Raw genomic sequence first — 22,653 nt, 5'->3', positions numbered from 1 at the left:
TTCTAACATAAAAGTTTCAATCCTAGCCACTGTTAGTCCTCAGGGCAGCGAGCAATTGGAGATGCCACATTAAAGAGCATTAGCGAATTTAAAATGACAAATTGTACCACACATTAATGCTTCTAAAATATATAGGATATCCTAGAATATCCTGGGATATAGCAAGACATCTTTCTAACAGTGGAGATGGTGAAAAAAATGCAGAGGGAAGCACACACCACTGTTCTAAAGGACATTTGCCCAAATGCTGGAAAAACAGCTCAAAAACACAAAACTGTCTTCTCACTCAGAGAATCACTCGTGTGAGAAACAAAATTGACAAATGGTTAGATGAAAAAAGATCAAGGTCCATCTAGTTCGCTTTCCACCATATCAGTAGTTGCCACAATAATGGAGATCCTAATAGCGATTAATTTTCTGTGGAATTGTTTACAACAGAGTGAAAAGTTTGGGGAACTTTAGATCCAAAGTTGTCTGGATCTTCCAAGCATCCTATACTTACTATATGTTCGGCCCCAAATTACTCATATACCGTATCCCAAAATATTATTTTCAAAAAGAAGTTAAGATGTATGAAGATTTTTCAATTCTAATTGCAACTGGACTAGAATTTCTATATTCTATGTTTGGGAGTCCTTGAGCCGAACATCAGTGGCAAGTGCAGAAAACCTTTTAATAAGCACAAAATTCACCCCAAAAGAAAATTATATAAAAACGCAATGCATGTCATACAAAGACCACACAAGGCTTACTTCTTAATTAGCTTCACTTGTTTAAATATGAATTATACTTCACAGCTGGCTACAAGGCACCTTCCAAGCAGCCAAAATATTTTCAACAGCTGAATTTCAATACTTTGCAAAGCTCATTGCAGGATAACCACTGTGAACTTATTGTTAAAGGCTTTAAAAAGGTATTTCAAATTCCTTCAAGCTTTTTTTAAAAAAAAACTGGGAAAAAAACCTGGGATACTTCTCTACAGCGGTTGCATGCTACGGAGATCTTAGATCAATGGCGCAGGTTTAAACATTCAACACGACAAACTCCATACAGCAGCAAGCAAGACAGTTAGTTGCATAAACACGTCAATTTCACCCGGTCATAAGAGGCTCCTTCCTACCCTGTGGCAGGATTGCAAGTATTGCCCTTCTATAAAACCTATGCCCTTGCAGCTTTTCACAAAGAAACCAGGCTTTGGACACATGCATTGTTAAAGATGAGAAAAAATAACTATTCTTTGTTGTTAGACAGTCTGTAAAAGCCGTGGCCTCGTTCATATGATTTATGATACAACAATGCCTTTAAGAAGTGGGAATTAGAATTTGTTTTTCTGTGGGGATCAGGTGCCTCCTATTGTCCAAACTTTGTAAGTCACTCAGGCGAGAATATCACTTGGCATAAAAAGGGGGAAAGATACCAATCTCTGTAACTTTCCCTGCTATAAAACAATGCTTGAATAAATGAATGACTTGAATACACCTGAAGTTGAATCAGTAATTCTCTTTCTCACTCCTCCTCCTCCAAACCCAGTCGGAGATAAAGCGTCAAGTGTCAAAAAAAAGTATGCCATCTTCCTCACAAAATATTCACAACTTCACTAACTTAAATCCCTTCATACACCTGAAAGCAGAACAAACTGATTAGGTTTTTCAATTTCTGTTTGAATGAGGATTCATTTTTCAATGCCAAGTTTCAAGTTTCTTTTTACCCCACGTGTGCAAATTGGAAGAGCTGTGAATAAGGGAAAAAAATATTACTAAGAATAATCCTTGCATTTGATGTAGCACCTTAACCCATCGATGCGATGTCTCAAAGCGTTTCACAGGCTATACCGTGAAGTGGATCGACTGCGCATTTGTGGGCAAAATTGGAAGGGTGCAAGTTTGGCAAATGGGAGCTAGAGGGAGTTGCTGGCAAAGGGAATGCTCACTTCTGCAACCAGTTGGTTAGGAGCAAACCTCTGCCTTGGTGGGGACGGAGTGGTCCAGGAACAGGGCTGACAAGAGCAGAGAGACCAGAGCGGAGAGGGGATGCGCTCTGTTGGTGAAACCCTACTGGAGAAAGGAGCTGACAGTATCCTGCACCGCATTACACTGCAAAGCAGCGCAGTCTTCAATCTGACAGGAGACCGGGAGGAACGTCTCGAGCTCAGCTGGAAAGTTCACCATCAGAGATAGAACCACCTGTTTGGAAATGGGCTCTACAATCCAAGAGGGGGGGGGGGGAGTGGGGAGAACAAACTTTATATTCACGTTTATTTATTTAAAAAAATTTTTTGGGGGGGAATGTAATGTGGGGTTCAACATAATTTTTTTTGTGTGGCAGTTGGGCTCCAAATACAACTTTAGCTGGGGGTGCTGGGGGTGGGGGTGATGCTGGTGGGAGGGGTAGAAAGAAAGCAGTAAAGTGCTGTCCCCCCCCCCCCCCCACCCACCCCCAGTGGCATTAAAAGTGTCAAACCTCCCCAACAAGTAGGGAATTACACAAACCTGAAGGTCTCTCTCTCTCTGTACACACACACACCACAGTGACCCCACAAGGATAACTTCTCCCAATTCCTCTGTCCTGTCCCCCACCGCAATAGAGGCCAATTGACCTGTTTGGGTCTCCTCTCCCCCCCCCACACCCCACACCCCCCACCACACACACAGTATCCCCTCCTGTCTGTGTGTGTGTGTGTGTGTGTGTGTGTGTCACTCACTCACTGGCTCTGTGCTGTGCTGCTCAGTGCTAACTCGGCTCGACTCGGCTCTGGTTTGGTGACACTGTGCACAGGGGGAGAGAGAGAGAGAGAGAGAGGAAAAAAAAGAGGGGTTGGGGGACAGAAAGAGAGAGGGAGAGAGAGAGAGAGAGCGAGAGAGATGTGATTTACATCCGGGTTGACGGCACATGCGTGCTGTCCTTATTCCGGGATAACTTTGGTCCGGGTCAGGCAGTGGCTGCTCCAGACAGAGAGAGAGAGAGAGAGATGGTGGTGGTGATGGGGGTTGTTTTTGAGCAGCAGAGCTGTGATTGAGCGCAGCCACAAAGCACCACTCACTGGCAGAGGCTGGTGGTACACACAGCATCAAGTCACTGGGACCCCCCCCCCCCCCCGCCTCCTCACCCTCCCCACCACCCCCTCCCCCCAAAAAAAACATTCAACCTGTGACTGTGTGAAGCTTCTGCCACACCCTTCAATCCCCACATACGCTATTATTATTATTATTATTATTATTGTTGTTATTATCTTTATTATTATCCTTCAATTCAACCCCCCCCCCACCCCCGCCCGTCCCCGCTCGCTCTTTCTACAGCGAGCGCTTGTCCCGGAAGGAAAGAAAGGAAAGGAGGAAAATGGCGAATCCCGTCGCGCGCCCGCCGCGCGAGAAAACTGATCTTTAAAAAAAAAACACACGCAGCGTTGGCTTCGCCGACACCAACGCCAATCCCGACACCCGACGACAACTTGCATTTATTTGTACGGCGCCCTCCAACGCAGGGTAGCATCTCAGAGCGCTTAACGGTGGCGGAGCCGGACTCCGAGCCGGGGGTGGGGGCGCGGGGGCGCTGGGCGTAGAGGTGGCCGTAACCATGTAATTACACTCAAGACAATTACGTAAATGTCCAATGGAACATGAATTCAAGCAAGGGCAAAGTGCCAAGGATAGGTTTCATATTGCACGGTATTTGAGTCAAGACTACGATCTCATAAAGACATTAAATTGAAAAATAATGCTGTAATTTAATCAAGTTCAGATGCCGTCCAAAATCCACTCAATGTTTGATCCCATGGTCTTATCTGAAGACTTATACTGAATTAATGCCTTATTATGGATTTTCAACCAAGCATATTTTTTATGTCAAATAATTTGGCTAACTGTAGAGTTCATAAAATAAATGATGGTCATAAAATCCTTTTTACTTCAGTGAAAACAGAAGCTGATCTTTTTTTAGTTACAAAAGTGGCTACTTTCCAAAATAGAGCAGTGATAAGTGAAGTGTTGAATGAGATCAGCTATTTGAGCATCTGAGTTAATCATAACAAGCTCAACAAGATTAGGAAGTGAATCTGATATAAGCACAGAATAATTGCATGATTACAGTTAATATTTCCTGAGAACTGCATGGACGGAGATACCAAGAGAACATTTTAGGCAGTCAAAAGGAACTAAGCACCTGTTACCACACGCACATATAACACACGCACGAAGAATATGGCTTGAGGGCACAACTAATTGGCGCTGTAATATGTATGCTATTCAATTGTTCCACATGATTCTCCACAAACCATTGTCTGATCCTGACTCTACTATCTGGTGAGACACTGGACAACCATTTCCTTTAAAGGATGTGGGAAATTGAAGGATGTCACACAGGCTTCCATTTCCACCTGGCAGATAGCTCAAGGTCTGGATCCACTCAAGTTCCTCCCGATGTGAAAGGCGCTCTATAAGTGTAATTTTGTTGCTGTTGATTTTGTTGTTGTCATCAAGATTAACTAACGGTTTGTGTTTTAGGGAAACCTAACACTGAAAATAATGTCTGACCAGCATTGAGAACTCACCCATCAGGGAAGCAGGATCCAACCATTCCATGATGCTCTCAATTTCCATCTTATTATATTGCTCTTCCACACAGCCAATCCCTTTCTGTCTCTATCACCAGGCCGGATCTTTATAGACGCAAACTCCGACTTGGTCTATATCTCGCTCCATCCCACCCTTCTACATTTCAGTGTAAAACTGTTTCTCCTATGCACTCTTTCCGTAGCAACACTCCCTGCCCGCTTCTATAACTTTAGCCACAAGTGATTTCTGAGTCTCATGCTATTTCCCCATTAAACGGCACTGTTTTCCACTTGACTTGGACTATTTATACTCACATTATTTCCCACTGTCTTTTTCATCAACTCCTCAGCAAGAAAGGTGAAACTATGTTGCAGCATAACCAAAACTGCTCGTCCCAGTATCAGACAGTTCTAACCTATACCAGATTACCAAGATCTTAACAAACAGGATAATGCTGAATTTACAACAGATTTTACTAACATGAAACTTCAGCCTATTTATCTATCTATTTTCAGTGTTATCTATCTTCAGTGACTTGAGTCCTAAACAGTAGCAAGTGTTATCTTTATCTTGCATGCCTAATGACCATTAGTAAAGCCTCGTCTCATTTTACTTCCCTTTTTCAATACCATGATGGCAGTTGTTAACTCTAACGCAAGGGCTAGAAAGATAAACTGCCCTAAAATGGCCTTTGAAGACTTTAATAAAACACCCAGAGAAAGCAATAATCTAGTGCAAACAGAAAAAAATGGGCAGTAAAGTCATTTTCTTTGGATTGTAATGATTGCAGGTTTAGGTTCAAGGACACTTTGCCTTGTCAGCTTTCATGAAGAATTCCATCAGTTTTGAAGTAGGCTACAATATATAATATTAATGGTTCCAGCTTTGATAAGTGTTCTCAGCAGAATTTCTACCTTAGAAGTCAACCTTTCTGATATAAACAAAAGACTCTCAGTCAGATCGAGCACAGGAGACACAGTCTTCAGATCTTCCAGCATTTTTCAATTTTGATTTTTAAACCATCAATCATAGAGAAACCATAAACTGTAAAGATCAAGCTCTTTAAATGCTTCATACATATCACTGAAATGTTCACAGGCTCAGAACTCTATTCCGAGCTGTTATACTAATTGAACTGAATAGAAATAAGAGAGAAAATCATATACTATTCAACTTGTCCTGAACTAAAAAAATTCTTCTGTAAATCAAACAATGAGTAGTGTGTGTGTGCGCGCGCGCGCGCGAGTGAGTGAGTGTGGGGGTGGGGCAAGCTAAAGGAAGGTAAAGAAGGATACAGGTATTAGCCCATAAAAAATTACAGTAACACAAGTCATTAATCTGTGTAACTGCGACTGAGTTTTGAACATAATTTATCAATGTGGACTCGGGTTGCTACAGTTAGATGGCATGGAAGAGTTGAAGAGGGAGGTGCTCCAAGCACATGTGCTCCAAGTACTTTGCTCTATGTTTTGTCAACCCGTTGTTCATTTGAAAAAAGTTTGTTGCAAATTTACTTTTCAGATAGTTGTAATTAAGTGCTCCGGGATGTTACCCCGTATGAAGAGCGCTATATAAATGCAAGTTGTTGTTGTTGTTTGTACCTCCCCCACCCCACCATTAGCAGGTGGGCCTTCAGCCACTCTGCCACCACCCTCTGGAACTCCACCGTGCAGTCCCTCTGTCCTCACCCGCTCCCTTGCCTCCTTCAAGACCCGCCTCAAGACTCTCCTCTTCAACCATGCATTCGATCATCCTCCTTCCCCACTTGCCCTCCACCCTCCCCGATCCCGACCCCCAGCTCAGGTCCAAAACACTGATAGTCCAGCACCTTCGGACATCCTCCTGACGTGAAAGGCGCTATACACATGTAATTTTGCTGTTGTTGTATGAGGCTCCAAAACCTAGAATAAAGATCCAGGAAGTGAACACAAATCCAGGCCAAAACCTGATGTATGACTCATTCAGCATAATTCCCAGACGCTGATATAAATAACAAAAACATAAATGCTCGGTTTCATGTTGCATGTTTTTCCACTGATCAATTTCTTCAAGGTGATGATTTGGTGGATTGTCAGCAGTTTCTGATTTACAAAATGTTTATAATGAATCTGTGGTGACACTCTGACTTCAGAGAGAGAAAACAAACTCCTTTTTCTTCCCCTTCACTGTCACCTCCTCTGAGCACTGATTTAGCTAAAGGAGCAGAATTATTACAAGGGAATGGCAATCCAGGCTCCAGGAAAACTAAAAATGAAATTGAATATTTCAAATGGAAAACTATGAAAGCTCTTACAGATTCCACTGGTTACAGATTTGATGTCAAGAATCTGTCAACGATAAGCTTTCTCTCCTCTAAATTTGGTAATAGAGTATTGATTGTATTGCACAATCATATTTCCTTTCCATTTTGCCATTGGCTTTTATAATAATAATCCTTGCATTTTGATATAGCACTTTTTCACGTCTTCTCGACGTCTCAAAGCGCTTCACAGAATAGATTGTAAAGTGAATTGACCGTATATTTGTGGGCGAAACGCGGCAGCCAATTGCGCACAGCAGTGTCCCACAAACAGTTGTGGATTGAAAATGACAAATTTATAATTTTTTTTCTTGAGGGATTATTATCAGGCGTGTGGAGTAAGGAAACTTGCCCAAGGTTTCACTCTGCCTGGAATTGAACCCAGGTGTCTCGCTTGCAAGGCGAGTGCTGTAACCACTGAACTACAGGACTACAAGCAATTTATATTGTAGGGGGAGGAGACTTCATCTGCAAGTCTGTCTTAGCTAATAATTACCATGAATTTGAAAAGCTGAACAATTACTGTACTATTTTCAGTTATATAGAATTTATTTAAAAGGTCCTGTGTTGTCCCTCTAGTTGTTTGTCATGAAGTCACAATTTTGGCAATTTTCTACAGCAATCAATCTGCACATATAAACCTGTAGATAAAAAACAGCTTAAGTATGTTACTGTGATCCCTCTTGGGCACATCATCTGGTAGCTACATTTTCAACTTGATCAACTTGAGCAATAAAATAACAAAATGAGGATTTTCTTAATGTGTGGTAAATATTGCTGGGTGTATCATGTTTCATTACTTCTAAATACACCAATGAAACAAAATATTGACTGTAATTGAGTGTTATATAAATGTTATTGACCTCAGTTAAACAATGCACGTCATGGCGATCAGTTATTGGATGGTTACATTTTGTTTACTGTTTGAAAGATGACAGTGTCATTGTTTCGGTCACTTACGTGTCGAATTTAATCAAAAGAGGAAATCAACGAATGATTTGTTGAAAAAGTTTACCCGGTGATACACTGGACCCGACCATATGGTAGGTGTTGTAAATACAATATGTAGCTTTTCTGTCATTCATCAGCTTTGTAATTAATGACTGCCTTGAAAACAAACACAGATGTTTCATTGTGACAAGAAATGTGTGCTGCCATTTGTTTCAGCTGACTTTTGGATCGCATATTTTTTCCCCCCAAAGCTTTAGGATCACATAAAGTCCTTACAAGATTCAAGTGTTCAGGTTTGGTGGAAAGAATTCATAAACCTATCCTCTCTTGGAAGTTCAGTAGTTGAGATGCTCATTTTGAACCACTTTCTCTCTCAGGTTCCTGGCTTTTACCATCATGATGCCTTCAAGTGAGTCATGACACCGTGAGGGAAGAAAATGACATTCTTCCTTCACATGTATAATTGAGACTTTCCTTTGCGCTGTAAGATTGTACATAAAAGTTGTAAGAGATCAAAGCAATTTGAATCCAATATATACATGCACTGCATCAAAGAGTGACAGCAAGTATAGGATCCATTGGGATGTGAAGTAGGCATTTTAAAGTATGAATCATCTTAAACGGATGAACACATATCCTTCCTCTATCTATCCGATGAACATACTAGTGCAGAATGATGGGAAACACAGTTATAAATTCCAGACGTACAGATATTCGTGAAATTAATGTTCTTGCTTTTTTAAATGTTTTTGTATTTTTAAAGAAACGCCTTTTTAAAGTAACAAACGTCTATATAGTACATAGAACATTGCACTAGTATCTAGACTGTATATTTTGCCCACAAAACATACAGTCAATTTACTTTACAGTATATTCTGTGAAGTGCGTTAAGACATCTATATATAAATTTTAAAAACATTCTGATAGTATGCACAGGTTTACATGCGTTTCTGCCATATACCCACCACCCTCCAATAATGTGCAGTGGAGAGACATTGTTCTTGTTGGTTTGTTTGCCTGTTCACATTAAAGATCTCATGGCACTATTCAAAATGAGAAAGGAGTTTCTTCTGATGTCCCGGCCAACAATCCTCCAGGTAAATTAATTATTCATTGTTATTTGTGGGACATTGCTGTACGCAAATTGGCTGTAACCTACAAGTGAAAAGGTAAATTGACTTTACCGTAATTATCTGTTAACCCCTTTGAGATATTTTACCATTACAAGTGCTGTAACAAATGAAAGGGTTATTATTTATTATACCATTTTAAATCAACTCTACATATTGAAAGAGCTGTTTATCTACAATTACCTCAAAGTTATTTGCTCTGCAAATGACCAAGAAACATTTAGAAACCAATAATTTGTTACCTTGTTTTTGCTTTCTGTCAAATTGAAGACTCATTCACAATTGCTTGTTCCTATCCTGGGGTTTCCTTTCTGAAGGAAGTTTAATTTCTCTGAAGAGTGTTTCATTTCCCAACACTAGATGGCACACTTAAGCTTTGTTTCGCAGGTAAGTACTTCCTTGAGAGAAAAGTTACATAACAAAGGAATGATTACGCAGATGGAAGGTGGTATGACTTTGCAGTTTCCATTCAACCTAAAAGCTCTAAACCTTATGGGGTGAAGAATGTTTCAATCTATTTCATGGCAAACACAAATAGGATGTTCAGAAGTAAACCATACTTTTACACACCAGTTTCTAGAGATTTTCTGCTAGCTTTTAATCCTCTTTTCCTCGGTGGCTATTTCTTCATGAGTAAGAATAGCCAGCGGTTGTAATGTGATGAGGGGGAAAGGGGAATCCAATTTGGCTTCCTTTTAACCAATTTTAAATTCATATCACTGAAAAATAGGTGAAAAAGGTGCCAAAACATTAAACTAGACATGCGCCAACACACATTGTGTTTATGTTTAAAAAATATGTTTTCAATTTAATAGGAATGTAAAGCGGATTAAGATTGAAGGCAAATCCTATTGAAAATGGTAGGAAAGCAGGAGGAGGCAGGTGGACTGGTGATTCTAGTAATAATTTTTTTACCTATCGAGGTTTCACTGTGGGGCCTCACTGGGCTTACACTGATTATAGTTCCTTTTTTCCCCCAAAAAAATCAATAATAAGAAAACAGGGTGGATTTAATTTATTTCAAATACTATGTCTTACAATCACAATGTTTTCAGTTGCAAATAGGAATTAAAGCAGCTAGGGTTTTGACTTGGCTCCTGCTTGTGAATATTAACACGATGTAAGCAATTGCACATAAAACTAGACTGTGTCCTGATAGAAATCTCCAGGCTGCTGTTTTCCAAAACATTTAAAACGGCTTAACCTTTTAACCCTGACACAGGGCTCTTTTGGATAGATCCCTTGCAATTTGATGATTTGAGCTGAATTATCACAAAGCAGGGGAAAACTAAAGTGCTCCATGCAAACCTCTATCGTTTCACTTCAAAACCTGAACTTGCAGCCAGCCCAGATATGCAGCCCAAATGATTTATGGAATATAGTGTGTTACCTTTGAATCAACATCTGCACAATGGGATTATAACCATCTTATTTACAGTGCATGCTAATTACATGCCTATTTATGGTACAAATACAGAAAATGTAATACAGCACCACAAAGCAAAAGACTCAGATTGAAGCAATTATTTGGGTTATTAAATAATTAACCTAACAGTCAGGAATCTCGGTGTCTTGTTCGACCCTCGACTGTCTTTTCTCCCCCACGTTCAAGCCATGACCCGCTCTGCCTTCCCTCATTTCCGTAACATCGCCCGACTCCGCCACTACCTCACCCCTCAGGCCGCTGAAACTCTTGTTCATACCTTCATCACCTCCAGGCTCGACTATGCCATCGTCCTGCTTGACAGCCTTCCCAACTCCTCCCTCCACAGGCTGCAGATAATCCAGAACTCCGCAGCCCGTGTCCTGTCCCGCACCAAACTCTGTGACCCCATCTCCCCAACTCTCGCCCCACTCCACTGGCTCCCTATCCTTCAGAGGATCCAGTTCAAGATCCTGGTCCTCACATACAAACCCCAGCTCGGGTCTGAAATGCTGTACTCTGTCCAGCGTCTTGGGACAACAACAACAACATTCCATTTATTGAGCGCCTTTCACGTCGGGAGGACGTCCCAAGGCGCTGTCCTCCCGACGTGAAAAGCGCTATACAAATGTAATCTTGTTATTATTATCTCACGGTAAAGTGTTAGTTAGCCTTCTTCTGCAACCATGACTAATATGGTGACTGGATCTGATGTTAAGTAAGGCATCTTTCCAGCAGTTATTTTTTGACATATGTCGTCACATCTAAAATAAATGGCAGCACGATAAGAATGGTTTATGAATCCTTTAATAAGGTACCACGTTTCACCATGCCCCAAATTGGCTAATGAAGAGTGCTCACAAACACTCATCTGCTGGCGAAACTCACAGAGATGGCAACAGCCATGTTCATTTTGACACTGTGGAACTCGCTGTTCTTGTTATCTTTCTAGTGCTACTGATTTGAACAGTGTCACTTAATTTCCAAATCGTAAAATGACTCCTAGTTTATAAGGTGTCACTCAATGGCTGGTACAAACAGAGTGGAAGAGCCAAGAGTCATATTAAAGTTGATTAACTGAGGATTGCCTCCATGAACAGTTAAACTTGGGATTAACTGGGGACTGTAGCAGGGCAGGATTTACTGCTCATAGCACAAGTGATTCTACAGCAAACAATCCATACACTGATTACAACCCAACAGGCAGCTGTCAGTGTGCAACGTGCTGTTTCTATGGATGCTTTCCCAGTTCTTGAACACACATGAAACAAACTGTGCCATAAATTGAATGGACACCGTACCGATTTATTGATTTCCATCGCTACACAGCAGCTCTTCTTACCTTCTAACTCTCCCGTTACTTAGTGATTCTAAGATTGAATGAAGCATAATCCACAGCAGGGCCACAAAGATGGTTTATTCAAAAAAAATACTGAACTTCACAATAAGAAATTGTGAAATAAGATGCATTACCCAAGATGGATCAATTTGTTAAAATCCATAATTATTTTGATGTGGCTCAGTAATTCTAACTGATATTGTTAACTTATCTGGAAGGATCAGATTTGAATTTCTACTTTCCCTGCACGAAAAAGGCCCTTTGGCTCATTTGATCTTATCTTTGCAGAATACCCAACACAGCATCAAACCTTTTCCTAAATCAATCCAGAGTCCTGGCCTCAATGATCATTCCTGGTAAACCCAGTAGCCTGGCTCAGTCAATAGCACTCTCGCTTCTGTATCAGAAGTTCGAAACCTATGTCAGGAAATTCAGTTCACGACTATTTATGCGACACTGCTTTAGGCAAATGGGCTGGTGCATTCACCTATAAAATACACAATTATTACACTTTACAGTGCAAGGATGATTATTTATTTATAAACTGTTTTAGTTATTAATTACAATTTATAACTATCCTGAAATTGCCCTTTGCAACCTTGAACCTGTGTCCTTTTGTTTTGCTGTTTTCGGTAGTTTGAATTTGTGAGTGTTCATTGATTTAGATTGCATCATTATGCAGGTGTGCAAAGGTGTAAATACTTCAATCCACACCTGAATGATACGAAAGGGAGGACAAAGATCAACAAACTGGCGGAGCGGAAACAATAAAACAAACCGTCCCTTGGTCCTCAATAAAATTCTTATGGACAGCTTTACTTTCATTTCCCATAAAAAGCTCCTTTCATTAGTGTATCCTAGAATAACATATCTATACGTGACCAATGTTTTTTTCAGAAATCTCTTAACCTAATCTTAATCTCAGTATTGGAGAACAAGATCAGTTTGAGAACGTGTTTGATTTACAACGCCTCTTTGACATTCACTGTGATACTTGCCAAGGTATTTTGTGACACATCTGAGTGTTGGATTCCTTGGATTCATTTCATACAGTAACAATAATGTTGTGACTATGTATTAATGCCGAGACATTATGCAAATATACAAGGAGTCTGTGGCTCTATTTCTGATGGTTTCCTTTGATGCTGAATAGTCACTGATAAGAGAGTGTGTGGTTCCACTTATTCCATACACTACATTTCTTTGATATCAGGTAACAATTCATATTCATACTTTGTATACCAATTTCCATGCAATCATTTTCTTTGGATTTCCTCACTGGCCTTTTTTTTTATCAATAGAGGAACCAGGTTGTTACCACTTAACAGAGGTTCTTCAGTATTTGTAATGGAACAGCATTTCATATCACTCTGGGTTTCTTCATATAATAATAATCGTTGCATTTGATATAGCGCTTTTTCACGTCTTCTGGACGTCTCAAAGCGCTTCACAGAATGAGGCTGTAAAGTGAATTGACTGTATATTTGTGGGTGAAGTGCACAGCAGTGTCCCACAAATAGTCGTAGATTGAAATGATCAATTTATAATTTTTTTTCTTGAGGGATTATTATCAGGTGTATGGAGTAAGGAAACTTGCCCAATGTTTCACCCTGCCAGGAATCGAACCCAGGTCTCTCGCTTGCAAAGCGAGTGCTCTAACCACTGAGCTACAGGACTCCACTCAATTGAATATACCATTCAATTGCCTCATTTATACATTTACATATTATTACAATTTTATTTTGAGAAAGAGAGAGAGAGATGGTGAATTGTAGCTTCAGAACCAGGCTGAGGCAAAGCAAAGTTATGAACGATCATTAAATATCATCTGGTTGCTTATAGCAACTCCCTTTTATGCATAGAAGCTTGACTGGGCTCAGGAAGAATTCTTCAGATTGCCAGTGAAATCCAATTATTTATTACGTCCACTGTTCAAAGAATAGCATTTACATTTTCAGTTTAGCAGGGGCTTACATCTGAGCTTGCCATAAATACACACATGCACAAAGGAAAATATAAGCCAGTAACATTACATGGTTTATAACAGGTATTGTCAACTGTGATTGTTCAGCTTAAACCTTTGGCAACTGGTTATCTCCATACCTCTTGCCAAGCTCTCGGAGGAGCAGAGACTCTGCAGTATAGGACACAAACCATTGTGAAGAGCATAGCAGATTTCCCCATTTATAGCACTGAGTGAATCTATTTTAAGTTTTGACACATACAGACTGCAGATGACTGAGATTAAAAGCCCACTGGTTTTCAGTTCTTTATTGTAGTTCTGCCTAAGCAATTGAACTGAGAATTGACAAGGCATTATTCTCTTTAAGCAGCTGCTAGCAAAAAAAAGTAAGACATACAGACTAGGGTTTTAAATAAGGAAATAGTGCACGTCAGATGAATTCATACAAGCATAATTCTCATCCAACGATAGAATTTCAGTATGTCCAGCTTCTTGGTATAGAATTCCTGTGTCTAGGAATAAGTAGTTTGTTTTCCAGATGATAAGCACCAGAACATTCTGTGTCCTGTCCTTCCATTGTTGATGATTCTCTGGACAGCAGCATCATTATTGCTTGAGTTTTTAAAATGTAATTTGGGTTCACTGACGTGGTGCCACACAATACTATACTAATCCAACTAGAAACTCGCGTCATCTCCGAACTGCTTTCAAATTAGATTTCTTCATATCTATCATATCATATCTATCTTCATTTCATCGTGTCCTGGCAAGCAATCCTCCAGAAAAAGTTGGTCTTTCATTTCACATCCGTTTGTGGGACATTGCCATGGGCACAGTCACGACACTTTACGGCAAATCCTGTGAAGCACTTTGAGATGTTTCGATGACTGATAAAGTGCTATATCAAATGCAAGGATCATTATTATACTGTATTGTTATTCTCAATTCTGAGTCTGGAAGCAAAACATTCATTTTCTACAGAAGAGCAACTGTTGTGGCTTGTATTGGAATATTGTCGGCTGTCTTCAGACTGTCAAACCTCCTACTCCAAGCATTACAATAACAGTGACTTGATGCAACAGTGCTCTACGCAAACATTCAGGTCCAACAATAAGAATTCTTGCATTTGATATGCTTCCAGAATTGAAAGCTAGAATCATCATAGAATCATAGAATTATACAGTACAGAAGGAGGCCATTCGGCCCATTGTGTCTGTGCCAGCTCTTTGAAAAGAGCTATCCAAATCAATCCCACTCCCCCACACTCTCCCCATAACCCTGCAAACTTGTCCTCCCCAAATAATTATCTATTTCTTTCTTAAAAGTTGTTATCGAATCGTCAGAATAAATAATATTCTGCCAATACGATAACAACTGGTTCTAAATATTAGAATAAATATTTAGAACCATACACTATGTCACTGATGTTATTGAGCAGTGTTGCTGAGGAAACCCACTTGGTTTACTATCCTAATATTCACAGAATTCTAACATGGTTATTTTAGTTAGATTTAGCTACAGAACTATTCTGATACGTGGTACAGAAAAAATATTGCAAACTGACTTTTCTTTTACGCATAGCTCAGTGAAAGTTCTGAAAGTTAGTGATGCGTAGAATTTCTTGCAAAACGAACAAGTGCTTTTTTAATGATTCAGCAGGGTGATGAAAGATACTGCTGCAATCTTAGTCATTAAAACCACATTATTTCATTCATTACATTAATTGAGAAGTTCAGAGTCATCACTTCTATAGGATATGGTTTGTTCCGTTATCAGAAACTCTCACTAGTTGAAACAAACCTTTGCCATCTTTGCTTTCAATACTCAGCAGATCAAATTCTACAGGGTGACCAAAAAGTTGTGATGGCATGATAATATCTAATAAGTGTTATGATATATATATTTATAGATAATCGGGTAGTTATCACTACTTTTTGGTCACCCTGTAGATAATCAAAGTTAACCAATGCTATTGAGCTGAAGAATTAAGGAATCATTACAATATGATTTATTTACTATAAGCATTCACATTAGGACAATATAGTTTTTTTAAAACTAAGGATTTCTATTAGAGGTCCATAAGGTACAATTAATATAGAGTATAGTACCATTACCTGTCTAACTTTTCCTTCACGAGTATGCAATTCTTCATTGTCAGCACAGCATTGTCCCACAAACAGTCGTGGATTAAGTGACCAATTTTTTATTATTTTTGAAGGAAGGATTATATTGCTCCTTGTTCATTGTTTCTTAACTCAGTTTAATGTAAATAAATAGTTTTCCATTCACATTAAATGTTGGGGCCCTGTGGGTATTTTAACTGATTCACCCTCAATAACATAATATGGACAAATACACAGGAATATCTACTCTTTCACAACATTAGTTTGGATGAGGAAGGCCCTTCGGTCCATCCAATCTCATCCTTCCAGAAAACCCACCTCACCCGTTTCCTATTATACCATCAAGCTTTTTAAAATAAATTCAGTGTCCTGATCTCAGCCACCTGGCATGGCAACCAGTTTGTGATTAATTACCCTCTGAGTAAAGATAAATTTCTTGGTATCTGTCCTGAAATTGCCTTTTGAGCTCTAAAACTATGTCGTCGTCTTCTACTATCTTGGAATATCCTAAAGTATTATTCTGTTGAGAACATACCCAGTGGAAAATGAGATAACAAGTGGAAGCTCGGCAAAACCATTTAAAAATCAATATCAAGAGATAGTCTGACAAGCTATTCATCACCAATTCTTGTTTCAAGTTACATATACAGCTTGCATTTTATACAGTTCTTCACAGCAAAGTGAGAGTAACCTGGTAACATAGTCATTTTAGAATCTTGGTTCAAGGGCTAACCCCAATCAGTTGATCTGAGTTACCTGGAATATTTGCCTCTCCCCAGTGGAAGTTTCCCTCCTGTACGTTAGTCAGAAAATAATAGGTGGGGGAAGGGGAAGGGATGCAGGAGTCAATAGCCTACACTACAATGCCCCAATGCAAGCTTCAGTAATGCAGGAATATGAATTTTAAAACACAAAAGTAAATGCAGGCAGCTCAGCCACCTTTGTTTTTTTAAAATGAAGTCATTTAACACAGGCGGTCCCTTAATGTTAATATTGAGTTGAAATTATTCTTGGGTTGGTTTATTTGAACTTGTCTCTAAATCACTGAGAGACATTTATAGATTCCAAATTGCTGCAGCTTACTCAGACACAACTAGGGTTAGTAAAACATCAAATGGATGATTTAATTATGTTTGCTGATTCTAATAGGATTTATTGATGTGGATTTTTAATCTTATGGTATTAATAATCATAATATGGCTTATTGTATTCACAAAATAGAAAGCATTGAAATCCCCTGGTTTGAATTTGATTCATATTGCAATAAATCTTGAGCTTTTAAGTCTCATCTCATTTAACTTTCAATGTTAGATGAAGCCAACTCTCTCTCGGTTGAGTATTACAGCCTACCATGTGGAGAGAGACAGAAAACAGCAGTCTTCCTGAAGATATGGATTTGCCCGTTTGAAAAATTTGCACCAAATCCATTTCTCTGGTAGAATTTTTGATGATGTAGCATTTTAGATAATGAATATATTATCACACATATCAAGTAGTTTATATATAAAATGCAGATTTCATAGAGAACTCAATCCCTTTAAAACGAGTGTTAATTGACATACATATGGAGAGCCTAAGACCATGAAATATTTTTAGCTGCTCTCGTGGTTTAGAACTCAATTCAAGAAACTAGGCTCAAAGGAATCAGTCCGATAGTATCAGGAAATATTTTGTCTCAACGTACTCATTGAGACAAAATAATAGTTGCGGTACAGATCAGCCATGATCTAATTAAATGGCGGAACAGGCTCAGTGAGCTGGATGGCCTACTCCTGTTCCTACGTTCATACATTTTGGCCAGTTAGTCAAAGATAGCTTGGCACCATTCCAAAACTATGAAATGCAGTGGAAACCTAGATTGCTCCATGGTCAGGAAGCAAATGAGCCATCTGCCTGTAATATATCAGTGTTAGAAAACCCAACTCAGACTCAGCAGTCCTCTCACATCTTCCACTGGATCAATATGAAGACTCCTTTATCGCTCTGTTGTGCAGCTCGCCCTTTCAAGAGACAGACTAAATTGGCAAGATGATACTTGAATGAGCAACTCAACAATTGCCATTGCTTCAAGCGATGGAATACCAGTAGAAAATTGACCGATCATGATCCTCCGGCAAACACGTGTAAGAAGCATACAAATACGCCTCAGTCTGCTGTTCCCTTTACACGCTTGTCAACTTTTGTTTTTTTTTAAAAAAACAACAACTTTGGTTTCATCCCACCCATTGTTTTTTGGTCTATCGGACTGCGCCACCTTGGGTGGGAGTCCTGCAATCAGTTACTCCTCGGCGGCGCCGGCCGCTCGATCGAAATGTCCTCCCTACGTGAAAGGCTCCATTTACAAATGTAACCAGTCGTCGTTATATAACATAACATAACAGTCCTGGCATTTGATAGAGCGCTTTTTCACGTCTTCTCGACGTCTCACAGCGCTTCACAGAACAGACCGCGAAGTGAATCCACCGTATGCTTTGTGGGCGAAACGCTGCCCAACTGCGCGCAGACAGTCGTGGATTGAAAATGACCAATTTATGATTGTCTTGTTGTTGAAACCGAGCTGTGGGGAGGGTGGGGTGGGGGGGGGGGGTGTGGGGGGTCTGTCTCACCCTGGGTTCTGATGAAAGATCACAACCCGAAACGCTAACTGACCTTCCTCTCTCCATCGATGCTGCCCTGTCCTGCCTGACCCGCTGCGGGCCTTCCTGGCGCCCGTCTTGTTATTTATCGCAGGTTCTCCAGCCTCCGCAGTAACTTAGCGACGGTGAAAAAGGCCTTTGCCGCCTTTTGCCGCCCGGTGGCTGGGGTGGGGGGGCATCGCCTCGCAGAGCGAGAGGCCCCGGGTTCGATTCCCCCGGTCGGTCGGTCGGGGCGAAATGTTTTTTTTTTTGGGGGGGTGGGGGGTTTCCTTAACTCAAGTCCCTCGACTGTGTATTCTGCGGAAGCGCTTCGAGACGTCTCGGAGAGCCGAGGCCGACGCGTGTTCTCCTCGGAGCCCTGGTTGCCCGGCAACGGGTGAACTGCATTTCCCAGCAGGCGGCGGGGCGGTTTTGTTGATATACAGAGACGGGGGGGCGGGCCCTCCACCGGAAGTGGGCGGTGACCTCTGCCCCCCCCCCTGCCGGGGGCGGGGCTCAGTGTTGACTTCCGGCCGGGCTGGAGGTGGCAGCAGCGCCGCCGATGTCTGAGCGCTCCTCGCCGGCTGCACAGCCCCGCCAGCGGCCGCCAGCCCCACGCGCGCACTCCCCGGGCCGCTCCTCTCCCGCTCAATGTCTGCCTCGCCCCGCCCCGCCCGACGCGATCCTCACCGTTGATGGTTCGGTCGCCCAGGGCGGCTGGAAGCTGACGACCGGGTCAGGTCGCCCGGCTTCTTCACTGGCTCCTCAGCGATGGACTGGCTCATGGGGTGAGTGAGTGGAGTGGAGTGAGTGGAGTGAGTGAGTGAATGAGAGAGAGAGAGAGAGGGAGTGAATGAGAGAGAGATAGAGAGAGAGAGAGGGAGTGAGTGAATGCGAGAGGGAGTGAATTGGAGAGAGAGAGAGAGAGAGAGAGTGAGTGAGTGAATGTGAGGGAGTGAATGAGAGAGAGAGAGAGAGAGAGGGAGTGAATGCGAGAGGGAGTGAATCAGAGAGAGAGATGGAGTGAGTGAGTGAATGAATGCTGAGAGGGAGTGAATGAAGAGAGAGATAGAGAGAGAGAGGGGGAGTGAATGCGAGAGGGAGTGAATTAGAGAGAGAGTGAGTGAATGAATGTGAGAGGGAGTGAATGAGAGAGGGATAGAGAGAGAGAGTGAGTGAATGAATGTGAGAGGGAGTGAATGAGAGAGAGATAGAAAGAGAGAAAGGGAGTGAATGCGAGAGGGAGTGAATTAGAGAGAGAGTGAGTGAATGAATGTGAGAGGGAGTGAATGAGAGATAGAGGGAGTGAATGAGAGATAGAGGGAGTGAATGAGAGAGTTGAATAAGAGAGTAACGGGGGAAGTTAGGCACCGAGGGATTGAGGGAGGGAAGAGTTGAAGGAAGGAGAGAGATGGGGATTGAGGGAGAGAGGAATAAGGGAGTGACTGGGGCAGTGACGGAGGGAATGAGGGGTTGAGGGAGTGAGGGAGACAGGATGGGACAGTCAGTGACGGAGGGTGAGGGAGCGACTGGGGTACTGAGTGAATGAGGGGGTGAGGGAGACAGGATGGGACAGTCAGTGAGGGAGGGGGAGAGAGGGAGGGAGTGACTGGGGTACTGAGTGAATGAGGGAGTGAGGGAGACAGGATGGGACAGTCAGTGAGGGAGGGGGAGAGAGGGAGGGAGTGACTGGGGTACTGAGTGAATGAGGGAGTGAGGGGTTGAGGGAGTGAGGGAGACAGGATGGGACAGTCTGAGGGAGGGGGAGAGAGAGGGAGTGACTGGGGTACTGAGTGAGGGAGGGAGGGAGGGAGTGACTGGGGTACTGAGTGAGGGAGGGAGGGAGTGACTGGAGTACTGAGTGAATGAGGGAGTGAGGGGTTGAGGGAGTGAGGGAGACAGGATGGGACAGTCAGTGAGGGAGGGGGAGAGAGAGAGGGAGTGACTGGGGTACTGAGTGAGGGAGGGAGGGAGTGACTGGGGTACTGAGTGAGTGAGGGAGGGAGGGAGTGACTGGAGTACTGAGTGAATGAGGGAGTGAGGGGCACTTTGCTGCTGCCCCACACTCGGCTGGGCAGTGGGCTGAGCGAGGCGCTTGCCTTCAGCCTGACCTGCTGGTCCTACTGCTGAGTGGCTCGGGGAGGAGATGGGGGCATTGCTGCTGCTCACTTCACCTCACAAATACTAACTCCAGTTAGTCATAATAACCTCACTCTTTCCACAAGTTTGTTCCCTTTTTTAAAAAAAAAATCTGTGTGGGTGGGGTGGGGGGTTAAAAAAGGATGAAAATTAATAAGTGGTAAATGCATCCTGCAGATTTGATTTTTTAAAATCTTAAATAAGCAAATGCTGGACATGCATTTAGAGAAGGGATGTCATTGTCTTTTCTTAGTCCTTATTAAATAGATGTCTGGCTTTATTGGATTATCTTCTGCTTTATTATGGCACTGCCTGAATCCCTGACAATGTCAGGAGCAGTGCTACATTTTCATAACTCAAATTGATGGTTGTGTGTGTGTGCTTTTTTTTATTTTAAAACTCAATTCTGTAAAGAAGGAACTTTTTTTTCTAAGCTGATTGTTTAAAACTGGCAAACATGACATTGTGTGTGAAGGTAATTGAACGGTTAGCAGCTGTGGGTATTGCAACCCTTCCTGTGAACGGCACTTCAACATATTTTTACTGTTTAAGGGTGGGGAGGATGAACAATTTGCAAATCCAGCCTCCAAATCGTCAGAATGCATTGAATTACATTGTTATTTATAGGAAAGCTGGTGTTAATAGGGGAAGTTTATAAATGGTCGGGAGAAAGGTACGACTTTGTTTGTATAGAGCAGTATATATACTGTACTTAACCAACTTCAAGACCTGGGTTTGAGATGATGTGTCAATACAATGTAACATACACAGAATATTTCAGGGTGCATTTTTTTCTGAAATATCTATATATTTGTGAGAGAAAGTTTGTGTTTTCTGTATAGATGTGGTTCAAATTTATGACATGCTGGTGCGCCATAGCAGAGTAAAATATACGTCTTTCACCAGACTGCACAGTTCAGTTGGTGGACTTGGATTATTGCTGTTTAGTGACGGGTTTGAGGCAAAAAGTGAATGCGGTAAAGTCATGTACAAAGACACCAATGTCACTTATTGTCCTTTGGGTGCATGTTTATGAAACTGATAGTTATTTGAAGATTAGTAATGGATAGATGTGAGCTTGTGTGCATATTTATGTCAACATTTCAACAGAAACAAAACCGTATTCCTTGGGAATGCGCAGGTCTGTATTATGGTAATAACTCAGCTGTTCTGCGACAATGTTGCCGTAAAGCAATATTTTCCACCGATGTGCTGCTTCGTATCCTTTTCTGCATTTTATTGTTAAACTTTCACCAATGTTTTTGTTTTCCGTGTGATTATGTTTTGGAACGTTTCAGATTACATCAGTAATAACATCCTAATCTGTCAGTGTTCATTTCAGGTGCTAGTTTGACTCTGAGATTGATTGTCATTTTGACATTGGTTCAAATCATGTACAGCTGCTGTTTATTCAGCAGGCGTACAGTTAAAATAACTCAATAGTAGCAATATTTTGGATCACTGAGAGTGCTTTATTTGAAAAATAATTAATTAAGGAATTACAGGTGTATGAAGGGCACAGAAGTGATACTGAATGTGGCGACGAATAGCTAGTACAGTACATTTATACCTCCGAGAAGCATGTTATTGGATGTGTTGTAAATGGGGAATTTTGTCAGCTTTAGTGTTGGTCAATTTCCACCAGTCCTACCAAATGAGTTGAAGAAATCTAAAATATATGAATTCTCTCAGAACTGAGCTGAATAAACCATTCCTGGCAACTTTTATGCATAGGAGGATATTTAATGCTAAAATGTCAGCATTTTAAATCCAATCCCCATTTCTATTGTAGTGTATTATGCAATTGTGCATCAGTTGGGTATGCAATATATAGCATATTATATATATTGCTATATTATATTATAATATATTATATATTATATTGCATCGCATCAGTTGGGTATGCAATATACAGCACTTAAAATACAACACAGAAGCACAAATGACTGTTTAGAATGTGTGCAACAAGCAATAACAGGTACCCTTGGGATACCAGCTATTGGTGTGTTTGTATGTTCTGCAGCAGAGTAACAGGATGTGTGCTCTCTCCCCTGTGATTTCCACATGCTGTTATAAACCATCTGTGTTTGGTCCTTTGGGTAAGATGTTGAGCTGAGGTGC

The 22,653-nt window shown here is 41.3% G+C and overlaps 2 protein-coding genes across 8 annotated transcripts in view; one reads left to right on the top strand and one right to left on the bottom strand.

Annotated features, from left to right (window-relative positions):
* accs (1-aminocyclopropane-1-carboxylate synthase homolog (Arabidopsis)(non-functional)) overlaps nucleotides 1-18,544 on the bottom strand; it is a 35,225-nt gene extending 16,681 nt beyond the window's left edge. For 2 of the 7 annotated variants that reach the window (XM_042341335.1, XM_042341341.1), the window contains exon 1: nucleotides 18,428-18,544. The gene's annotated coding sequence lies outside the window, so the exon portion shown is untranslated. Of the gene's footprint in view, nucleotides 1-1,479; nucleotides 1,517-2,489; nucleotides 2,607-2,705; nucleotides 2,814-9,172; nucleotides 9,329-18,427 lie in introns of those variants that run through there. The other 5 variants (XM_042341336.1, XM_042341340.1, XM_042341337.1 and 2 more) reach the window with 5 other exon arrangements.
* Nucleotides 18,545-18,934: 390 nt separating this feature from the next.
* The window catches only part of LOC103174944 (MOB kinase activator 2), a 93,522-nt gene continuing 89,803 nt past the window's right edge, over nucleotides 18,935-22,653 (top strand). The window contains exon 1 of the mRNA XM_042341286.1: nucleotides 18,935-19,181. Within this exon, the coding sequence (XP_042197220.1) occupies nucleotides 19,165-19,181 (17 nt within the window). The 5' untranslated portion in view covers nucleotides 18,935-19,164. The remainder of the gene's footprint in view (nucleotides 19,182-22,653) is intronic.

The sequence above is a fragment of the Callorhinchus milii genome, unplaced genomic scaffold (genome assembly GCF_018977255.1).
Source record: "Callorhinchus milii isolate IMCB2004 unplaced genomic scaffold, IMCB_Cmil_1.0 Scaffold17, whole genome shotgun sequence".
Taxonomy (NCBI): Eukaryota; Metazoa; Chordata; class Chondrichthyes; order Chimaeriformes; family Callorhinchidae; genus Callorhinchus; species Callorhinchus milii.
Note: the sequence above shows the minus strand (reverse complement) of the source record. Positions and strands in the feature narration are given on the sequence as shown.